This window comes from Lontra canadensis, unplaced genomic scaffold, assembly GCF_010015895.1.
Source record: "Lontra canadensis isolate GAN:19392208 unplaced genomic scaffold, GSC_riverotter_1.0 scaffold33, whole genome shotgun sequence".
Lineage (NCBI taxonomy): Eukaryota > Metazoa > Chordata > Mammalia > Carnivora > Mustelidae > Lontra > Lontra canadensis.
In genome coordinates, this window is record NW_022631027.1 from 15,444,895 (window position 1) to 15,468,480 (window position 23,586).

The 23,586-nt window shown below is 34.0% G+C and overlaps 1 protein-coding gene across 4 annotated transcripts in view; it reads right to left on the reverse strand.

The window, feature by feature from the left end:
- COL11A1 (collagen type XI alpha 1 chain) overlaps nt 1–23,586 on the reverse strand; it is a 200,902-nt gene that overhangs the window by 23,789 nt on the left and 153,527 nt on the right. For all 4 annotated transcript variants that reach the window (XM_032867238.1, XM_032867239.1, XM_032867237.1 and 1 more), the window contains 12 exons: nt 20,122–20,229; nt 19,145–19,198; nt 17,620–17,673; nt 17,012–17,119; nt 12,032–12,085; nt 10,337–10,390; nt 9,273–9,326; nt 5,768–5,821; nt 5,040–5,147; nt 4,697–4,750; nt 4,026–4,079; nt 2,955–3,008 (listed from right to left, as the gene is read on the reverse strand). In XM_032867238.1, the coding sequence (XP_032723129.1) occupies nt 2,955–3,008; nt 4,026–4,079; nt 4,697–4,750; nt 5,040–5,147; nt 5,768–5,821; nt 9,273–9,326; nt 10,337–10,390; nt 12,032–12,085; nt 17,012–17,119; nt 17,620–17,673; nt 19,145–19,198; nt 20,122–20,229 (810 nt within the window). The remainder of the gene's footprint in view (nt 1–2,954; nt 3,009–4,025; nt 4,080–4,696; nt 4,751–5,039; nt 5,148–5,767; nt 5,822–9,272; nt 9,327–10,336; nt 10,391–12,031; nt 12,086–17,011; nt 17,120–17,619; nt 17,674–19,144; nt 19,199–20,121; nt 20,230–23,586) is intronic.

A 23,586-nucleotide genomic window follows, 5' to 3' on the forward strand; every position in this document is an offset into this window, starting at 1 on the left:
CTCATTTTTCCCATTTTCATTTATTTCTCTCTCTCTCTCTTTTTTTTTAAGGATTTTATTTATTTGTCAGAGAGAGAGAGAGCACAACCAGGGGAAGTGGCAGGCAGAGGGAGAAGCAGTCTCCCCACCAAGCAAGGAGCCTGATTCGGGACTTGGATGCAGGAGTCGATCTCAGGATCCTGGGATCATGACCTGAGCTGAAGGCAGATATAACCGACAGATCCATCCAGACATCCCTGTTTCTTATAATTTTTTTTCCAGATGGCTCAGATTCTTTGTTAAGAAAGACAGGGATAAAAACAGATAAACACACTTTTTCTAGAATAGAAAAAAAATTAATAATGCATAAAGACAAATTTTCATCTTAGTCATTTATTTCTCATGTATTTGCATAAACAGATGGTCAAGGACTTAATCTAGCAAACTACTGGCTGTAATTTCATAAACTAATGACTGTTCTTATTGGAAAATGCCTCCTAGAACATGAGACAATAAAACAGACTCCAGTTAATTTTCTACCAGTAAACACTGTTACACGGGATTTTTCACCATGAGAAATATACTTTATATAAAATACACAGCTTAAGCCTCTCCCCACTAGTCACATTTTATAATATTAATCTATAATTTATCTATTCTTCCATTCATGTAAAAAATATTTAAATTGTCGTTATGTTACAGAAATGTTCTGTGTGTCGATAATACACAAAAAACAAAAACAGAAAAATCCCTGCGAAATCCTAAAGAGTTCATGAAGTTTAGTTATGAAGATAGACATCAAAATTAACAAAGACAGTACATTACAAAATATGCTAAGATGAAGTAGGTGTATAAAGTAGGCACAATGTTCTAGTTTGACAGTAGGGAATGCTTTCCTAAGAATCTAATCTTTGATCTGAATCTTTGTGTGGGTAAATATGGGAGGGATGTTTCCTTCTAACACTTTATCTTTTGACCATCCACATTCATGCATAAAAGCATAGGGATGGAAAGAATATATAATAAGAATATATGCACATATATAATAAGAATATATATACATTATACAGGGTGTGTGTGTGTATACACAAATTATATATATATATATATCTTTCTCTGTATTTCTACCAATTAATAATTCAATTATTTTAATTTTTTATTGTGAACTTTCCTATGGCAATATGAGCTAGAGTCTTTAAAATTCCATTTAAGGGATGCCTGGGTGGCTCAGTGGGTTAAAGCCTCTGCCTTCGGCTCAGGTCATGATCCCAGCATCCTGGGATCGAGCCCCGCATCAGGTTCTCTGCTCAGCAGGGAGTCTGCTTCCCCCCTCTCTGTCTCTGCCTGCCTCTCTGCCTGCTTGTGATCTCTGTCTGTCAAATAAAGATATAAAATCTTTAAAAAAAATAAAATTCCATTTAACAGGTAAATTTTGTGCATTTTGTAATGTTTGAATTATTTTAATGACTTCTTGGCGTTTTTTCAATAAAAGAGCATGGAACTAGCTCTTGGTTTCAAATAGCTATAATGATAGCTTGAGATTAAAATTCCATGGTTTATTGACACAAACTGTACAATCTTCCAGTGCCTTAAGGAAATGTACATTTATTCCCCCGTATTACAAATACATGACAGAATGTACATGTACTACAAATGACAACTTAATTTTCCTACTTGTTCAATAACAGTTAGAATCTTGTTTCTCAGTATCACTGCCACTTGCAACACTCTGATCAATATTCTATTAGGAAGGTTTATTATCATTTACTCATCCATCTAGAAAGTTTTAATGGCATTCAGACTGCAGGCAAAAATAGGCAAGAGATCTCAAAAATCATGTTACACTTTGTAATTACTCTCTAAGAATAACAGCCCAATGGTTGTTTTGTAATACATTTTTTTCCCACCAAGACCATGCTTTGGGGCTGCCAAGAACAACAATAACAACAATAAAAGCAAAACAAAATAATAAGAATCTTATCTAGGATGTTGTTAGATTATAAGAAGGGGGAAGGAGGAAGGCAAAAAAAACACTTGGTCAGTGAAGAGAAAATCATATTCAGAGAAGATGTTTAATATAGACTAAATTCATTTCTGGCAAAGACAAATGTTTGTAAATATTGACTCGAATTCATATTGCTGAGGGACAAAATTAAAATCTGTTAGTACAATATGTAAATGAGGATGCGTAGTGTGAAAATCTTCTTAAAACAAAGCTACCATTAGAAAACAACAGTGATCCCTGGTCTCTGTGCCCTTGCATTAATTACCGAAAGGGGGATGAACCTAAGAAATGTATTTTGTTTGCAGAGAAGTCAGAAAATAGACTAAAGGTGATTCAGGGAACAATGTATGTTGATATAAATGCTGGAAGAAGCAGGTCAACAGACATGGTTTTATTATGAAAATAGTACAATCATAAGAAAAAGACAGTTCAAGTGAATCTCCTAGGATCTACTGGAGGCAGTATTTTTAACAAGATCTCTTTATTTCCATTTTCCTGTCATTTTTTGTTAAAATCCGACCATGTTCCCAAATCAGAGAAGCTTGATAAGGTAAAGCAAGCTAACTGTACCTGCAGACTGATTCCTGAGCTCTCTCTGTTGATACCTGCATTCAGGTTTTTACCATGTTTTTAGCTAGTACTAGGCTTTGGCATTCCATCTCCCTCTACTGCCCCAAGAATTGAAGTTCAGGGTTCCATCCATCTTTTGTAACAGCCTCCATTTGTACGGAGGGGAGACCTTAGCACAGAGAAGTAGGAAACTACTTCTCATTGTGACAGATTAAATCTGTTGAAGTGTATTCTATTTTAATAAGGATTTTGACAAATGTAAAAAATTACCCTGTTCTCCATGACTTACATCTTTCAGCAGCATTGTAATACGCTGCCTACCGCTTAAGAATACTATGTAAGTTTATATACGCGGTTGATAATGAGTGGGTGTTTCAAATAAAGAATTTTAAAAACTTACTCTTTTTCCAGGAGGACCTGGTGGGCCAGCCTCACCAGATGGGCCAGGAGGACCCTATAAAATGTGAAAAATACCTTTTAAACAATTAAGCATCATTTTACGGCTCACAACATTTTTCTACATTTGGACTGAAACCAAACTTCTTTCTTCATCTCCCCACATGTACCTTCCCTGGATAATCTCATCTCTGTTTCAGGTACCTAGGCTTTCTCTTGATATCTATTATTAGAGCTAGTAAATTCAGATGGAAAACTTTTCTACAGCTGGAAGAAAGGGAATCAAACTCCTTCTTCAAATTGTTCCTTTAAAAAGCGCTAATTTTTATCTGACAAACATTCAGTAGACATACTAATGAAGAGAACCATATGATTAATAACTTTACTCATATTACATACATTTACGAAACCATAAAACTGTTACCTCTCAATTTCTTCTTGTGCGGAACTAGCATTTCTATGCCAAGGAGTACTCCGCACATCAGAACAGGTAAGTCCTATCTACACAGAAGAAGCCTACAAATACCCAGTAGAGACGGCTCTAGAGACACAGTTGTGTTAGGGGTGAGATTTGCTTGGTTCTTACTTAACGTAGTGCTTTCCTTTACCTCTCTCTAAATTACCATAAGTGGCCAAAGCCCCTACTGAGTCATTCTCAAATAAAAAAAAAAAAATAGTAATAGTCCAATACAATGTTGAATTCATTTAGATTAGTAATTGCAATACAATCATGCTAAGGATAGGTGGATAACATAGCTGTCTTCATTTCAGGCTTATTTGTGTTTTTAAAATAACTTTTTATTTAATACAAATAGATAGCTATATTTGACATAGTATGACAAAATCATTGCTATGGTATTACCACATTTTTTATTATGAAGGATACTTACATTTCTTAAATCACATCAAGTAAGAAACTCCATTTAAGTTTGACTTTGAACTGAAATTCACATATAATTGATAATCCTTTCGGAAAAATGTGTACCCACATAGCTATGTTTTCGAAAGGCTGATTGTTTTTTTAAAATGTCTTGAGACTATGTAAAGATCTAATAAAAATAGTGTGCTTACTTACCGGTTGACCAGGATCTCCATCTTCACCCTTGTCACCACCAACGCCATCTTGACCCTATCATAGACAATAGAAAGTGATCCCAGATATTTCTCACTGTGAGTTCACTTTTATTAAAACAAAAGGTATGATATAATCTCTGACTCTTTGAGATAAATCATTATGAAATGGACAAATAGAAGTATTACTAAAATCTTTCAGTTATATTTTAAGGATTGTGGTATCTCTCACTCTTTCGATAAAGATTTGTGAAACTGCCACCACATTAAATTTAAAATACATTATGCTGTTAATATAAGAAAAGAAAGAGCATGTAATTAGCACACAAGGCCAGTGCATCCTTGCACCATGAACAAATACGGCACACTTTGAGACAGGATTTACAGCATAGGAGAAACTGAAATAATAGCAATGCTGCTACTCAGATAGTTTGTACAACCCAGCAAAGTCTGGAAAACTAACGCAAATGAAGAAAATAATCATGCTACAGAGGTCTAATTGCCTTCAGCTATAAGGATTTAATTATTGTAGCTGTGACTGTGGTTTACATTTTTTTTTCCTTTCTGTTTTTGGGGTATCTACTGAAGTAATCAAGAACTTTCTTTAATTATTAATAATAGAGACACTGGAACCACCATATCAAAATAATTCCTTTCTTTTCCCATAATACTTACTGCAGGGCCAGGTTCCCCAGGAGGACCAGGATCTCCAGGAAAACCAACAGGACCCTAGTATGATGTTTTTAAAAGAAAGAAGATAAAAATATTTTTTATAAAGTCATGATATTCCGATGTTTAAGAGCTAAGTCATGGCAAAACCATATGCAAATATTTCCCTTCTTCCACTAGAAAAATTTTTAAAAATAAATTTAATGGACAATGCTAATGGATATATGAAATGACGAAGAGTCAGCTTCACCAGATATGGGCCAGAATTTCATGATTTCTAACCTTTCTATAAAAGCTCCTACGTGGCTTTGACATAGATGCCACTGTAAGGGGGACCAAGCTCACTTACCGGGTTACCCTTCGGGCCATCGTCACCTGGTGGTCCCTTAGCACCAGGAGGTCCAGCAGCACCAGGTGGGCCAGCTTCTCCTTTCTCTCCTCTTTCTCCTTTGGGGCCCTACAACCAAGTCAGAAAAAGAATAATTATCTTATAAGCTTTAAATCAGAATTTCTTAGCCTCATCATATTGGATCAGGCAACTCTGCTGTGGGGATGGAGGAGGGGCCACCCTGTGCTTTGCAAGACGTTTAACAGCATCCCTGGTCTCCACTAATTTGATCCCAGTGTGTGACATCAAGAGTGACATTCCACCATGTGTGATGTCCAAGAATGTCTCCAGACATTGACAAATGTGTCTGGGGACCAAATTCACTCTAGGTTTGAACCAATCTACATTAGAATGAATACTATTCTAATACAATTCATCCATGTTTCTTTGATGTAGCACAGTTTGTTTCTTTTGTGAACGGTCCACCAAAAATGTATAAACAGCTTATAGTTTTAATGTTCTAACATGTCTAACAAATGTCCCATTTTTTTCAATTTCCATGTAAGTCAAAACATGCAACTTTTTGTTTATTAAGCAATGCAATTTTTTTTTGTTTATTAAATAAAAAGGTTCTGCATTTGTGATTATTTTTAATGGAAAAGGAAAAGCAAATAACTGAATTACACCTAGGAGTTAAGTTACATGTTTAATATGTTAACACCCTACATTGATAATAAGCTAGCACTTACGCCTGTGCCTGCTTCCCCAGGAGGCCCTGGGTTCCCTGCTTCTCCAGGTTCACCCTATAAAGAGGAAAGCAAATGAACTTCAAAACATAAAAATGACAAACACAACAACAACACAGAAATGATAATTTCATATTGTAAAACTGCCTTCTATGATGACCATGACATTTTAAACTAGACCTTATACTGGTTAAAAGGCAGTAGAATACTTTATTAAAAGGAAGGAGTTTATCGTATTACTGACCTCAGTATTTCAGTGATGAGGCACAACTGGGTAGACTGAATGCTACAATTCTCATCAGTTTGTTAACAGAGCATTAACCTCAAGCTACCACCAAGCCATACAAAACAGACACCTGCATGTTTCCTAACAAATTTTGTATTTGTGTTGTATCAGTATTCATATTACAACTTAGTTTGATTAATGAACTTTCATTTCTTATTAAAATACTAGTTCATTTTACCTTTATAATAGCAACTAAGCAAATCATGTGGTAGTATTTTGATAATCCTATAAAATTTATTTAGTAGAAATCTAAGAACATAGAAAAATACTGTATTGTAAGATAGATAAAGATACTTAGACAATAATTAAAATTACTCCTTTTAAGGATATGCATATTATAAATTCATTAGCTTATTTGTTCTTCCTGTATAACTTTGGATGGCTATTTTCTAGTTCAGCAGACAATAAATAAACCTTCTAGACTAGTAGGTTTTAGTTATGAAAGTCTGTTACTAATGTAACAGACTTGACCTTACTGAGAAAAGCATAGTATTTTTTCAAGTACTCATCCAAGTGAAATAATACAGTATATTCATGTGCCATGTTTCTACACAAAATCAGTGGAACTAGAAATTCTGAAGTGGAAATTGTTTTAAATTTTTTAAAAAATGGCAGGTCTGAATTCCCTTTAATTTTTAACTCTATTATTCCCAATAATACTGCTATAAACCCATTGCTCATAAATTGGTTTGAAGTGCATTATATTAAATATAAACATAACTCCAGGGGATAGGTTATTCAGTGTACCTAATTTCTGATTCTTTGAGAATATGCACATATTTTAACTTCTTGAATTATCTGCATAATGATGGAAGATATCAAGTATTTTGTAGGAATTTATTAGTAGTAGTATTGTGTGTAAATTATTTTCTCTCTCAAGATGAGTAGCAAATACTACCTGTTATTTTAGATAAACCTTACAAATAAAATATTACATTTACATTATTTACAAAGCAACAAATCAGCCATCTATCTCAATTGATGGAATAATATATAATATTTTTATGACCTATTATTCATATCTATGAAATAAGACTAAAGCACTTTGCCATTCAAATCAACTATAAAATGTCCAATTTAAATGTTTTTATTTAAATATACACAATATACTGCATGATCTCACTTATATGTGGAATTTAAAATAGCCCAACTCATATAAGCAGACGACAGAATGCTGGTCACCAGGGGCTGAGGTGTGGGGGACATGGGGAAATGTTCATCTTCAGTTACACAATTTCAGAGAAAAAAGATGAATAAGATCTGAAGATCTAATATACAGCAATGTGAATATAGTTAACAATACTATATTCTCTTAAGACTCAAAGTTAGCCGTATTACCAGATAGCCTTTTAACAAATGAAAACAATACGGAAGAAGAGCTTCCCAAACTCCAAACCTCTGGCATCTATGTTTATCTTCAAGAATAACACAAGAAGAAACCACAGCAGTAACGGAATTACTTAAACTTATTCCTACTGAACCCGCAAGCTTTAGGAAGCCATCAGATAAGCTGAAAAGGCTTTTAAACTTAGAATTTATATATTAAGAATTATTTCAGAATTTTCTAGGTGGACAAAACTAAAACTAGAGACTAGTTCTCACAACTATCTAGTCAACATTTTAGCCAAAAGGGGATGACACCAAAGGAAGAAAGAGGAAAGTTGAGTCTGTCTTCATGTGTCTCCTACAGTTTTGCCATCAGAGACCCGTTATCTCTACTGCTATTCTTCCTATGACAACTGTACTCAATGAAAAATGTTCTTTAAATTCCACCCCAACTCACTTGCACATTTTCAACACAAAACATTAAATTTAAAAATATAAACAAAAAGTCAGTAAAAAATACTTGACTTTATGCAGTAAGAATTAGATAATTTTAAAATGCTTCTAATTTAGTAAGGAAGAAACTCTTTACATGGTTGACCATATAGAATTAATTATAATAAAAATGGCAGAATGTGTTCAGCAGATATACACATCAAAATACTATATTCTAATCCTCCCACATTTCTTTTTTCTGATGGGTAAATCTTCTACTTAAAATAAATTAAATGCAATATATGATATGTCAATAATCTTTGAGACTAAACAACAGAATCATTCTTATATCATTTAATTAATAACTAAAAAACCTATATTTTTTCACTATATAATATTTTATGGTATGAAATTTAATTCTTATCCCTCAAAACTGGCAAATAACTTATTTTTTTAAATAAAGCAAATGCCTATGTTAATTTTCTTAAAAATTCTATTAAGAAATGAGCATGAAGGCATAAATAAGAATTCAGAGAATCATTTTGACATTTTCACAAAAAAAAAAATGTTTTAAGTGAAATCACTTTCATGAGAAAACAAAGCTATTCTGAGCCCAGATATTATGGCACATGGCAAGTATTTTGAAAAGTGCCAAAGATGGGTCATATTATTAGTAATGAAAATGTAACTCCAAATATGACAAAATGAAAGATTAGTTCTTTTGTAATTTGAAGGATTCCTTTTTCCTGTTTAAGTCAGTCACATCAACCAATCTCTTCTTTTTCAGGAATGAGTGTTATTAGAGACACTTAGTCTAGTCAGACATACATGGGAATAGATCCTGACTTAGTTTCTAATGACAAAACTTTGATGAAATTATTGAAAATCTTTAAACTTCAGTTGTTTCAGCTTAAAAATGTGGATAATAATAATACCATCATCAGAGGTGACTGTGTTGATTAAAGGAAATAACCTATGTCCACTACTCATCACAAAACATAGCAATAAAAAACACAGTATCTCAAAATCATATTACCACTAATTATTTAACTACTAAAATAGATGGGCTGCAATTCATATAACTATATGTAAAATACTTAGAAAGACAGAACTGTTAGAAGCACTTAAAGTATCAGTCAATATCATCAAAGTCCTCAATTCTTGAGGTGTCAAACTGGTACATCACTACATTCCTCACCTTTTTTTAAAGATTTTATTTATTTATTTATTTATTTATTTGAGAGAGGGATAGAACGGAAACAAGCAGTGCGGAGGGACAGAGTGGGGGAGAGAGAGACTGAGAGCTTGAGAAAGGCAGACTCCCTGCTGAGCAGGGACCCCCCCCACCCCCCACCCCCCACCCCAAACCGATTGAGCAGAGCTGGATCCAGACCCTGAGATCATGATCTGAGCTAAAGGCAGATGCTTAACCTACTGAGCCACCCAGGTACCCCCATTCTTCACCTTTTCTCCAACACCACCAACTGAACCAATGGATCCTGGGGGTCCTTGTGGTCCCTGCAATGTAGGAAAAGGAGTAAACAGTTATCCTTATTCTTACAATAAAAATAACAAATTCATAAATATGTATCTAGTAGTTCTCAAAGAAGGAGGAATATAGGCAAGAATATTCCAAGTCATTGAAGGATGGGACAAAATGATGCCTTTTATTGGGCTGCCAGATTTACTGGACAGCAAATAATTTAATTATATTAAATTGATTTTCAAATTCACCAGAACTTTGAAGATATGACAGAAGATTTTCCAACTCTAGTCATGCTGGTTGATACTCGGAACATAATTTCAATCTCTTTGCCCATCAAATAGGCCAGAATAAAGGATAATTTTATAGATTTTTGGAGTACATCAAAGTATGACTCTGGTTAAGAATTATGTAATCTATGCAAAAACAGTATGAACCATCTCTTAGCCTTTATATTAATTAAGGGGAATTAAAGCCCAAAATCTCTTAGTACATCTGCTCCTAGTCTATTTTACCCAGTTCTGGCCTGACCAAATTAAAAGCAGGCATAACAGAAAAGCAACCAAAAACAAGAATAAAATACTTTTTCACTGTGAAAAGGTGAAATCAGAAGAGAGATAAGATCAAATTTTATACATCTGTTAATGGTAACAGTAAGATAAATATGGCATTGCATTTCAAAACCTGTAATATAGGAACAGTGGGTCAATTACTAAGCATGGAGGAGACTGACTTTGTGTAATTGAGAAGAAACATCTTACATGGTAAAAGGTGCACATATTATCATGCACATAATTCTCTAACGTAACAGATCAAATGTGAACTTTGAACTTCTTTAATATTTGTGGTTACTAGTTCCCTATAAAACCTGTTTATTTCCCTATGAAATGAAATGTAGTGAGTAGATTATTTTTGAGCTCTTGTCCATTTACACATTTAACAATAGTGCAATCATACCCATTGTGTTTTAGATACCATCTGCCATTACATGATACTGACACTTAAATAACTTCACAATGATTAACATATATTTCACAGTTCTTACATCAGCTCCATTGGGACCTTGAGGGCCTCTTGGGCCTGGAGGACCAGGTGGACCCTGTAAGAGATGAATATTAAGGTTTATGAGGCCCAAACACAACTGCATTTCTGGTATTTTCATTTTGAGATCAAGAAAACTAAAAGAAGTTTCCTGCTATAAAATCATAATCAGTGATTTGATTTTGGATACAACATCACGTTAGCAAATGATTCTCTATACATAGCTAAGGAGGAATTAGGACTGCAGGCAAACGATTTGATTAAAAATTAGAAAATTAGGCTATTACTACTGTCTAGTACAATGAATTCATAATACAACAGAAATGTTATACTAGAATGTGCAAGAATGTTAGATTAAAAAAGGAACACAAAGTCGGAATAAGAAATGGTGCTTGAGTAGATTTAGAATGTATTAATTCTATAAAAGTATTTTTTGTCTTTATATTCTTTTTGTGTGTATGTCAACTTTTATGTTCTACATGATAGAATTGAAATAAGATTAACTATTTAGTTGTCTTCCTAAAACAAATGTTCTTCTCCCTGGTTGTTCATTAAAATTACCTCCGGGTACTTTTTATAAAATACTGATGGTCAGAACACCTTACCTCAAGGTTGTGATTAAATTAGTCTATAGTGAATACCAGGGCATTAGAATTATTTCTAAAGGTCACAGCTTGTTCTGATGTCATTGCTGAAAACTTCCTTAATATTAGCTATTACTAATATGTCAGAGAGAAATGTATTAATAACTCAAGGAACCTTAGCAATCATATCTAGAAAGGAGCTCTCAGTGTACCTGATGCTGCTTAGAGACTTAGTCAGTTCTTTGAGTCAGCATTATTTATTATGTTCCCTGCTTTTTAGTTTAATGTGATAAAAAGAATGATTCCTTATTTGAAGAAAATAAAATCTAAAATGCAAGTGCAAAAATATCAAAATATATATTCTGAAGGAAATAAGAACTGGGGGCAATGTTTACTGAAAGGAAGGAACGATTAGGAAATATATTCATTACACTTCATTATAAATTTCAATTACCTTAGATAATTGTTTCCTTATCCAAGGTAAGGCTCAATAAACAAATATACATACATATATTTCAAAGTTTCAGTGAAGTCTTAGATTTATACTTAGAGCAGAAAGCCAGAATCAATAAGTGCAAATTATTTGGTTGTAACATTCTAATTCAGATAGAATTCCTTATTAAACTAAGAATTTGCTACAAGGAACAACTAAAATTTAATACCATGTTAATGTTAACATTTGCTAATTATCCAAATCATGGGTGACTATTATTTACTCTTTACCTGGTCCACTTCAGAGTCTGGAGCTAAAAACTAATAAATAACTGAAGTTTGGCAGTTTATCTACATGTCAATAATATATACACTTAGAAATAAAAATATGGATAACAACATATCAACCAGTAATGCCATGTATGCATATAACATTACTCCAAAGTGAGAAAGAGAACAGTAGAGAGATGTTTGCTGAGAGAGACTCCAATGGTCACAGATACAGGTTGAGCAGGGAAAGGAGAAGGCATCGATGTGAAAAGTCATGGCCTTTAGGACTACTTTGCTCATCTTACTAAACCTGAAGAAAGATATCGGTCAAGAATATGAAATATTCTTATGAAATATTGTGAATATTGTGAAAATTCACAATATCCATAATATCCTAAAAGATATAAACTTACCATGGGACCAACATCCCCATTTTCCCCTTTTTCACCAGGTGGGCCTGGCAGACCCTAAGAAAAAATGATAAGAAGATAGTAAAAGTCACGCATGTATTTAAAAAGAAACTTTTGGCCAATTTCTAATATAAAACCAAAATTAGATATTAAGCCAAATAAAAACATGAAATTAAGATTCAGAAACTGTCATCTGTTAAAATCTTACAATGTAAGTACTAACTACATTTAATAAAATCTTATACCTATATTTACAAAAAAAATTTATGCTTTGTATAATGTTATGCTGTTTTATTTTAGTTAAAAGAACTAAATACATAATTTAATCTGATAATTTTTGGACACTTAATCATTTGCTCCATCATTTATGAATAGTGTATAAGACTGCCATTGTAAGGAATTTCTGAAAAATCTTATCCCAGATTATTTTAGAACACCCTATCCAAGTGAGGTTTTTATAGTTATATAGCAATTTGGCAAAACTCTTTTGAAAATAAATATTCCAGGGGCACCTGGGTGGTGTAGTCAGTTGGGCAGCTGACTTGATTTCCACTCAGATCATGATCATGGGGTCCTAGGATCCAGCCCCATGGGTTCCCTGCTTAGCCAGGAGTCTGCTTCTCATTCTCCCTCTGCCCTTCCCCCTGCTCTTATGCCCTCTCTCTCTCTCTCTAATAAATAAATATATCTTTTTTAAAAAAAGAAAATAAATATTCCAGGGTTATTCCAATACATTTCCGGAGCTACAAATGCCTTCTGAATTTTTAACCTGTTACTTTGACTTCTAGTTCTAGAAATCTACAAGGTCATAAAACCTAGTGTATTGTACTTCCTTTTATCTCTCAAATTCATTTCCTTTATAGCTAGTTGCAGTGTCATCACTTTAGGAAGGGTTCTGTGTTACAGAACAAACTCACAGAGCAGGTGACACTCAAAATTCATCTATGTCTTTATGGAAAAATTATTTTACTTCATCTTGGTCTTCTTAATTAGTTCTTTCATACAGAATTGTTTATATTTCCTCTTTCATATCTCAACAATACTTTGCACATATTTGAATGTGTTTAAAAACACAATCAGGTCACTTATTTATGTACTTAAATCATAAGCTACTTTGGGGTAGGTGTCAATTTTATCTCTAGCAATTAGCTGAGGATAAGGCAAAAACTAGGATTTCAATAAAATGTTTAATAAATGATGAATGAATGAATTCTAAGAAAGTAAATCAATAGGAAAAACTATATGCAATAAAGTGTTTATTACAACAGGAGCTATGACAATTAAAATTCTCGAATATTCCAAACGTTTAATCATAGAAAACACAGCTAAATCTATTTGGTGACATAAGCTAAAGGAATATATTTTTTTTAAGATTTGATTTATTTACTTGAGAGACAGAGAGAGAATACAAGAGAAAGAGAGAGAGCATGAAAAGGGGGAAGGTCAGAGAGAGAAGCAGACTCCCTCCCAAGCAGGGAGCCTGATGCAGGACTCCATCCCAGGACTCCAGGACCATGACCTAAGCCAAAGGCAGTCACTTAACCAACTGAGCCACCCAGGCACCCAAGTTAAAGGAATATTATAGGACTATTAATAAGATACTAATATTTATATATGCTTAATATTTAGAGTGACTAATAAAGTACAAATTTAAGTAAACATGCATAGATAAATTTATCTGTGAAATACGTGTTTAAAATTGGTAAGGTAATTATTGGACAGAAATAGTGAAAGTGGCAACAGTTTTTAATATGGTAAGATTATGGATTGTTTTAATTTTTTAATGTTTTAGTATTATACCATTATTTATTTATACCTTATACACTCTACATGTATTTTATTTTTAATATTTGTACAATAGTATTTCAGATATAATCTAAGAAATAAAAATACACAGAACAAAAGCTCTAAATCTGTGCTGGTATTTTAGTAAAATTATTGACGTGGCACTACACTGCAATGGCTGCAAATTATTTGACCATGACCCACAGTAATAAATACATTTCACCTATTATCCCCTAACTGTGCCCATGCAAAATGGCTGAAAGATGAGTTTCAAAAAATAATACCTTTAATGCACAGATGATGATCTTTGATATTTTTATTTTGTTTTACCTTATCCTGTTATATTTCATTTTTTTAAACCCTGGTAATAACCCACTAAATTGTTTTTATGACCTACTAATTTCACATGACTCTCAGTTTGGGTGCCCTCTCAGAGAGGATACTTTACTGAGTATACTTGTAAACATATTTTTAAAATGTGGCATATATTTATTTTTATGACAAAATCTTAATAACTGTTTTGTAATGGACAACATACACCAGTATATCATTTCTTTTTTCTCACATGTCACTGGGATGGCTAGGAGAAGACTCAGTTGTATGTACTTCCCAAATGGTTAATATCATCGAATAGCAGCTTCTAGAGTCACTAGAGAAGTCCCTGGGAGGACACAGCCAGGCAGTAGTTTAGATTTTATCCTGCCTAAAGACTATCTGGGAAAGATGGCTAAAATTTCAGATTCCAAGATGCACAACCTCAGAAATTATAATTCATTGATAGAGCATACAAACTTAAATTATTGAATAGGCAAGTAGATTTTAACATTCAATATTTCATTTTAAATCCATTTTATTAAGTATCATGCATTACAACTTACACATATGTTTAAGTTCTTATAAAGTTTGTAAATTCTAAGTGTTTATAAGTTGTTTTTTTTTTAAGATTTTATTTATTTATTTGACAGAGAGAGAGAGCACAAATAGGCAGAGTGGCAGGCAGAGGGAGAGGGAGAAGCAGGCTCCCCCCTGAGCAGGGAGCTGGATTCGGGAGTCAATCCCAGAACACCAGGATCATGACCTGAGCCAAAGGCAGCCGCTTAACCCACTGAGCCACCCAGGAGTTCCCTTATGTGTATTCCCGATATTAGCTCAATAGAGACCTCTCAATAGAAAAACACTGAAATATTTCTTTCTTTCTGATGAAGTCTGGTTATAGTTCAAGCTGATTAAGACAGAATGTTCTTATCATTAAAATTAATAGAGACATAATGAGTCAAATTCTTTTGTTGCTGGAAACTAAATACGCTAAATGGCACTACAGTGTTAATCAGTTTTCATAAGCCCCAACTTTCTCCTAAGGAATAATTTATGCATGGAGATATTCTCTTGAAAGGTCTGTCAATTTAAAATCATTTGCCACCTAAGTGATAAACTAAAAAAAATGAATTTAAGCCAGAAACTAGCGTTCTATATGTCTCCTTCATATGGAGATAAGTTATAAACATCAAATTGAAAAATCAAGTCACTTACCCAGAATATTAGATTATTATTATTTATGTATTATAATTGCTAATATCTATTCTGCCATGAAGACTCAATTAAAGGATGCAGATGCAATTGTGAGCATGTTAATTACATTAGCATCTTTTCAGATTCCTGATTTAAAGAGGTAGCTGTGTGAAAATATAATCAATTTTGTAGTGAACTAATTTCTTGAGTCACCCTCATCAAAGAGCACATTTCTTACATTGTGGAAATGAAGGTAATTTTTCATTTAATATTTTATAAATATAAGCTACAAGGCATCTTCTTTAATCATGAGAACTAAACCCCTAAATTACAACCTTATAGAATCAGAGTAATCAGTTAAATGAGAAAGCAGAAAATGAATGGTAATATATCCGCTGGTAATCTGATTTTGAATGCCTTGTTGTTGTTTTCAAATATGTGTGTTTCTCACATCTGTTGATATTTTATACTCATGATTGTTCATTTATTTTTGTCTAATAAATATAAAAGAAGTAAACACAAATATGAACACAAAGTTTTTGCATTTCCCAAGTCTAAAAAGAATTACTTTGGCATTAAAATAAAAGCAGAAAATTACAATATCACTGGGAAACATCCTTTAAGTGTTGTAACAATAGTAACTATGTAACTATGATAATTGTAACTAGTAACTATGATATGATAATATATAACTAGTAACTATGATAATAACTATGATTAATAGTAACTATGATAATATAATTATAGTATAATCTGTATATTACATATACAATAAGCTATTATTAAAAACAGTATCATGTGACTTATGAAAATAGAGATAAAAATTAAATTTATATTTAAATTTATATTTAATTTAAATTTATATAAATTCAACATTTATTTGCTCTTCTACAATTTCACAAATGGTTAAGGACAGTGAAGTAGATGGTTTAATTTAATCATTTCTAAAATTGCTAACATGGCATCACTCATATCCATATGGTACCACTTAAAACAAAATTTTGTAATCTTCCAGAGGATCACCAGGTAGGTATACAAAGAAGAAAGCCAGGTGTTTCCAACGTTTTTAGGAAGCACTGAACATCACGTGGAAGAGTGGAAAAACAACTGAGAATAGGGGTTGCCCACTGTGCACATGGCTGCCTAAAGGTCCAGTTGTAAGACGTATTTGAAAGAAAATTTGAATGATTTGCAATTTCATATTTCTATTCCTGAATATGCTTCATAAAATGCAATAATAATTTAAAATAAGTTATTTTAAATGATCGATCCTTTGTTAATTATGTATTTTACCTATTATTGTTTAACATTTGCTCTTGGCAGTGTCTGTTGGTAGTTGTGATTGGCAGTTTGCTCTTTCTCAAAGAAAGAGAATTTTTAATTTTTGCTAGCCATCTGAAGTACAAATTTTCTTGCTATGAGACCTACAAAAGCACCCTTCTAACCTCTCACTTTTAATGATCAGCCTTAAATTAGGTTGTAGTTCATTTTTAAGCAAAATGAGAATGAAGAAAGGAGGTATGATACCTAAGGTGGGGCTAAAAATTAAGTAAAACATCATTATGGCTAAACATCTTATTCAAGTTCCTACACAGAATAAGGAAGGCTACTTGGTTTTATATCGACCAGAAAAGCTGGTGTGAGAAGTAGGTGGACATGACTAAGTACACGATACAGGGAACATCTTACCTGAAGACCTATGGGACCAGGAGGTCCTGGGAAACCTCTGGCACCCTCGTCACCTTTTTGTCCAAACATCCCCTGCTGACCTCTGGGACCTGGCTCACCATCACCTCCCTAGAGTAGAATAATGAAAATGATCACAAACTGGAAAAATCAAGATTTTGATATAAGTCATCATAAAAATATAGCTATTTCTAATTTAATCAAAGATGGTCTATTTACAAGTAACCAAGTAAAAGGATTAAATTTCCATTGTCTACTATAAATACACCATTGTTTGCGGAATTTACATTCTTTGTTTCTGGAGTATGGTTGATTTTTATTTTCTCATGTATACCAAAGGATGTAAAAGCTGTCTAACGAAGGGGAAATGATGTTCAGAATTTATTACAAATTAAGTACTTTCAACTGGTTATTATTTTTTTCAAATGAAGTCATAACATCTTTTGTTTACAAAGATCAGCTTGGTTAGCTATATTAGATTATTTAAACTTGATCCAATATTAAACGTACAAAACTCATCACTGCACAAAATCAACTGGTTATGTGACAGTTCATAAATTTAATCAGGCAACTGTGAGGATATAAATTTGCTGAACAAGAAGAGTACTTACAGCAATTCCAGGGGCACCAACGGGACCCTGAAGACCTGGAGGACCAGGAGGACCCTGGGGTGATATAAAAATAAGTAATTTTGCAAGTGAAGACAGAAGATCCTCAGCTATAACAGCACAGATCATTTGGTTGATCAAAATCTATTACGCAGGGGCGCCTGGATGGCTCAGTGGGTTAAGCCTCTGCCTTCAGCTCAGGTTATGATCTCAGGGTCCTGGGATCGAGCCCCACATTGGGCTATCTGTTCAGTGGGGAGCCTGCTTCCCCCTCTTTCTCTGCCTGCCTCTCTGCCTACTTGTGATCTCTGTCAAATAAATAAAATCTTAAAAAAAAAATCTATTATGCATCTTTACACTTCTATGGAGAAGAAAAGAAGCCTTTTGCATTTAGTGCAGTCAACTATTATTTGTTTTACTTCTTGAGACTCAGACTTGCGTATTTGCAATCAACTTTAAATTGCTAGTTATTATTTAAAGCACTCTCATCTGTAATGTGGATATTTAAAAATGGATTTTTATGCAAATCACTGAAATTTCACATTTGAAGCTTTTCAAAATGCCAGATTTCTTTACTGAGATGGGCATGAGTCAGAAAGAGCACTTAAAAGATTTGTCTAGGGCGCCTGGGTGGCTCAGTGGGTTAAGCCTCTGCCTTAAGCTCAGGTCATGATCCCAGGGTTCTGGGATCGAGCCCCACACTGGGCAGGGAGCCTGCTTCCCTCTCTCTCTCTGCCTGCCTCTCTGCCTACTTGTGATCTCTGTCTGTCAAATAAATAAATTTTAAAAATCTTTAAAAAAAAAAGATTTATCTAAACATTATCTTGTAAATGAATATTGGGATTGGGGGATCCTATATAGACAGAATGTAGTGATATATGAAAATCTGCATCTCCTTCCTAGGAAAACACATGCAAACTTAGCTTATATATTAAATATATCAGAAAGCCTTCTTTTGAGCAATAGATTTCAATACGTTTATGAGTCTTACATGCATAAATATTTCTTCTTAACTGCCTTTTTTTACATAAATAACTGATCAGTCACTATAAAAGATCAGAGCACTGAAGAAAAACAGTCATTGTTCGTAATTTCTGCCACCTGTTGGGCAAATGTACTTAAAGATTCCGAAAGCAGGGTTCATAGACCATCAGGGACATCAGGGACCATCATGAGACACATTCAGGTTTCCACCAGGTCAAAATCCTTTTCATAACCACACTAAGACATGGTTTCTCTTTAAACCACAGGGATATATGAACTCATGATGCAAAAGTGTTGGAGGGTAAACTTGCTGGTGACTTAGTCTCACTGCGAGGCTTTCAGGGTTGGAATTATTACATACCTTAAACACCACATCAGAAAGAGGTTTAACAGAATTGACTGAATCTCAACTGAATAGTTGCTGAAGAGGTAATTTGGTACAGATATTACAAGTACACAGTACTATGGAAAAATATCCGTGGTTAACAACAACAACAAAAGTGTTGAACGTATAATGCCCCTCAGCAAGAACTAGGAAACTCACATTTTCTCCTTTGTCACCCTTGCTGCCCTTCTGTCCCGGTTCACCAATTTCACCCTGGATTGGAAAGATTTAAGTTAAAGTTTATTTCTAATATGTCATGCCTGCCTTGTAACTGTCATCACTATTATCCCATTATTAAATCTTACTTTAACGTAAGTATGTGCTTGTGTTTAATGTCATTGTTTAAAATGTAAAATCCTGGGTTTTCTCTGCTTCTCTTTTTTAGTGTTGACTAATACATAGACAACCAAAAGTCAACTGAACTTTGAGGAATAGTGCAACTGGATTTTTAATTCACAAAATCAATTTTGTCTAAAATATCATCACTAAAAACTGATAATGGAAGTACATTGATTTATACAAATATATAATTACACATTATCAAAAATTACTTAATTTTTTTCTCCTGGTCTTCAAACTGCTAAAATGTCGCACATTATTGGATTACTGGTTCATAAATTGTGTTATGGCATTTCACAATATCAGAAGACATTAAATTCATACACTTAACAACACAGCCCTACATTCAGACTCAAGAGTTTAGAATCTTTATTTACATGTTGGCTAAAAGAAAAGTAGTATTAGCGAACAGGTATGTGACTCATTCTTAAGTCTTCCTTTGCAATATCCACGACATAAATCCTAAGTATATACAAATAATTAATTTAATTAGTTTCACATTTATTTCAGAAGCTATATATTTGAAAATAAATAAGCAATTTTGGCACCTGCTATTCCCCACCCCCCAAGATTGTTTTTGTGTTCGCTTTTTTTGTTTAGATCTGACATACTATTTCGTGGATAGATAGTATTACTCACACTAAACTGAAAACTTCGAGCACATGGAACATGTATGAAACTTTGAAAAAGCCATCTTAAGATTTGTTATCTAATCTTCAGAAGCATTAAATCTAGGATTCTTGAGAAAAAAAATTAAATTTTCACAGGAGGTACTAATATGAATAAAGAATACCAACCTTGTCTCCATCTTCTCCAGGGGAGCCCGCAGGCCCAGCAGGTCCTGGGAGACCCACAGGGCCTTGAACTCCATCTCTCCCAGCGGGACCTTGGGGACCTTTTTCTCCCTGTATTGAAAATCCAGCAGACCATTACTTCGCTGTAAGAAACCTATAAATTAGCTATTTATTACAATTTTTAAGTGCAGCTACAACAGTCATACTCTGGGTCTCATATTAGAAAAAGAAATTAATGTTACCAAGAAAAAGTATTTTCAAGTAGCAGATGATGACACAAAAGATCCCTACATTCTTTCCTGGCTAAGAATACCATCCTCGTTAACGTTTTATAAATCTCAGGCTATGATCCACAAAATTAACATTCAACTTAGAATTTTTCCTTCAAACACATATTTTCTAATCAAGTATTGTATAAATCAGATGCTTGATGTTGATGAAAATTCACTGAGCTTTTATTCTTCTTTGGTGAGGTTACTGAAATAGCTGGGCCAAAAAAGTCATAAATCATAAATGATGCATTTGCTCATATTCCTGGCTTTATAATATGCTTTATGCATCAGCTTTTTCTCTTTTTTAACAAATGTGTCATGGATTTTCCTAGATTTTTATATTTTAATTCATTGCTGCTTTTACTGATTCAAAATGATAAAGCCATTAGTTTTCTTTATTTTTTGACAATGGCATTATTTTCCCGTTTTTAAATTTACTTCTATCATGTAATTAAAGAAAATAGCTCCTAGATAATGATGACATTATTTTCCATTAAGAGTTCTTTTGGGATTCAAAATAAATTATTTCCTGAAAGTTAAGATTCCCTCAGTTTTGCGTAAGGTATATATATATACCCGATTGCTCTCAGTGACTCATTCTTCTCGTTCCAGGGTTTGGGAATCTACAAGTCATTAGCTGCTGGTTTTGTCTTACCCTTCTCCCAGCAACCCCCTTCCCTCACCACTCACTATCCCTTCACAAGGATCAAGTTTTATCTGTTTTATCTCCTGAATGTATTTACTTCATTTTATCTCTACCACTAACACCTTATCCCAAAATACCAGTAGCCTTCTTTTGAAGGGTTGAAATAAACTTTTTTTCCTTTCTCACATCTATTCTTATCTCCAAACTATTCCCCCTGCCGTAACCAGGGAGACAATCAGATCATCTTACCAACATTCTTCAGTCAATTTACTTGTTTACCATTCCTAAGATAAAGACCACACTGCTTGTGTGGCCTGCCATTATCTGCCTCCTACTACCTGCCCAGCAGCATCTAGCCTCTCCCTGCACTTGCTCTCTGCATTCCAACCCCTCTAGAACTTTTTTCAGTGAAAGCTGATTCCGTGACCCTCTTGTTACTTGGCCGGAGGATGCCTAGGAGGACCCTTCACCTAGATTATTTATCTTCATCTTTTACATTCCATCATCCGTGTGCAGTCCAAGGAAAAGACCCGATTCCAACTCAGTTCCCTCTGTTGAACAAGCTGACATACACCAGTACATTCCTTTGTATCACTAACTGGCGTTTGTAATTATATACATTGTGATTCTTCGCTTATTATCGAACTGCCCCATCAGACAATAAATCGTATGAGGGCAGAAACGATGTCTGTTTTTGCATTCCATTGTATCCCTTTGTCCTGTGACCCAGAGTAAGCACTTAGGGAATATTTGTTGAGTTAGTAATGACAACAGAAATAACAACATATCCATAAAACAAAGTTAACTTATAAACTCCAATTTATTCATTTCCTAGATTCCATATGCTCTTCTTTCAACACTATGCCCTAATTATCATTTAAGACATACCCCTGATGTCACCTTGGAGACTTTTTATTTCCTTTATATCAAATATTACAATATCTCAAACCTATTTATACTCATAAAATGTGCTGTATTATGCATAGTGAATTTCATAATTTTAAACATATCAGCTGATTCAGATACTTTTCCTTAAATTTGGATTTCCTTTAGAGCCTAAACTCCAAAAATCGATTGTCTTATACAAGAACATCCGTAAATAAGACAGATTAATTCCTATCTGCCTTCATTACAGTACACACGATCCCTAGCCAAGAACCACCTGCCATTTATTCTTTCTGATTCTGGTCTGCGTGGAGTCAGGAATAATCTTTCAACTCCTCTACACCACACTAAATTTAGATTCTTCATTTACAGCTCTGCAAGATGACAAACTCTTCCTCTGTTATGTATGCATCTCTCGGCCTGCAACCTACCGGACTATCAGAAACATCATCCATCTTTCCTTAAGCAGTCTTTACTTCATCCCTTCTACCTTTTTCACTAATGTTAATGGCTGAATCTCAGCTTAAAATTTTGCTAGAAGCAGCTACTCATCCCCATATCCTATGTTTGACTTGGCATGATCTTGCATTTTGCCAGCATCCTTACCCTCAACTTTTATCATAATTCACCGAATCCATCCCTCCTTATTCAAAACCAATTTATGCATCGATCCATCCTTTTTTACGACAACTCTTGTCCAGATTTAAGATTATGGTGGTTCACTGAAGACTTATTATCACAATTCTACGAAGTAATTTAGGACTACAATTTCATCCAATCCTCACAAAATACTGTGGTTATCTTCTTTTCAGAGACATTGGGATGTTAAATAACTTCGTCAAAATCATGAAGTAAACAAATAATAGACTTGAATTCCCAGTCCAGTTCTGACTGGCTAAAGCTGACAACCCTAGTTTACTCTGACACCCTTAACTTCCTTAATCCTCACTGACACTTTTCTTTATTATTCTCTTATTATTAGTTAAGCAGATAAATGCGCGTCATCATAATAAGAGGAAATGCATTCAATTCTCCCTGTACTTCTACCTACTGCCCCTCTATTTTTTAGCCACATGGCCTATTGGGTTGCTCCACATGTACCGATCCCATTCCTTTATCACCAGTCTTCTTTTGAATCCCACTGAAATTACCCAGAGGTCACAAATGGCCAACAGGCCAAGTACCCATCCCTCTTTTTGCTTTTACTCGGCTCTCAGTATTCTTGATCTTTTACATCATTCAACAAAGAAGACTCTTCACTCTCAGCTTATATGATGGTGTGCCCTGGATATATTTTCTATCACTCATGGGTGCTTTTTTTTTTTTTTTTAAGAGTTTCTATTTAAATTCCAGTTATTTAACATACAGTATACCATAAAGTGTAATATTAGTTTCAGGTGTACAGTATAGTGATTCAGCATTTCCATACATCACCCAGTGCTCATCATGACATTGCCCTCCTTAATCCCCATCACCTGTTTAACTCATCTGCCCCCACCTACCTCTGGTAACCAACAGTTTGTTCTCTGTAGTTAAGAGTCTGTTTCTCGGTCATGGGCTTCTACTCTATCTCTCTCTTACTTGAGTCTTTTAAAATGCCCACCATTATGATTTCCCCTAAAGGACAGTCCAAACCTTTATTCCCCTGCCTCAATATTGCATCAC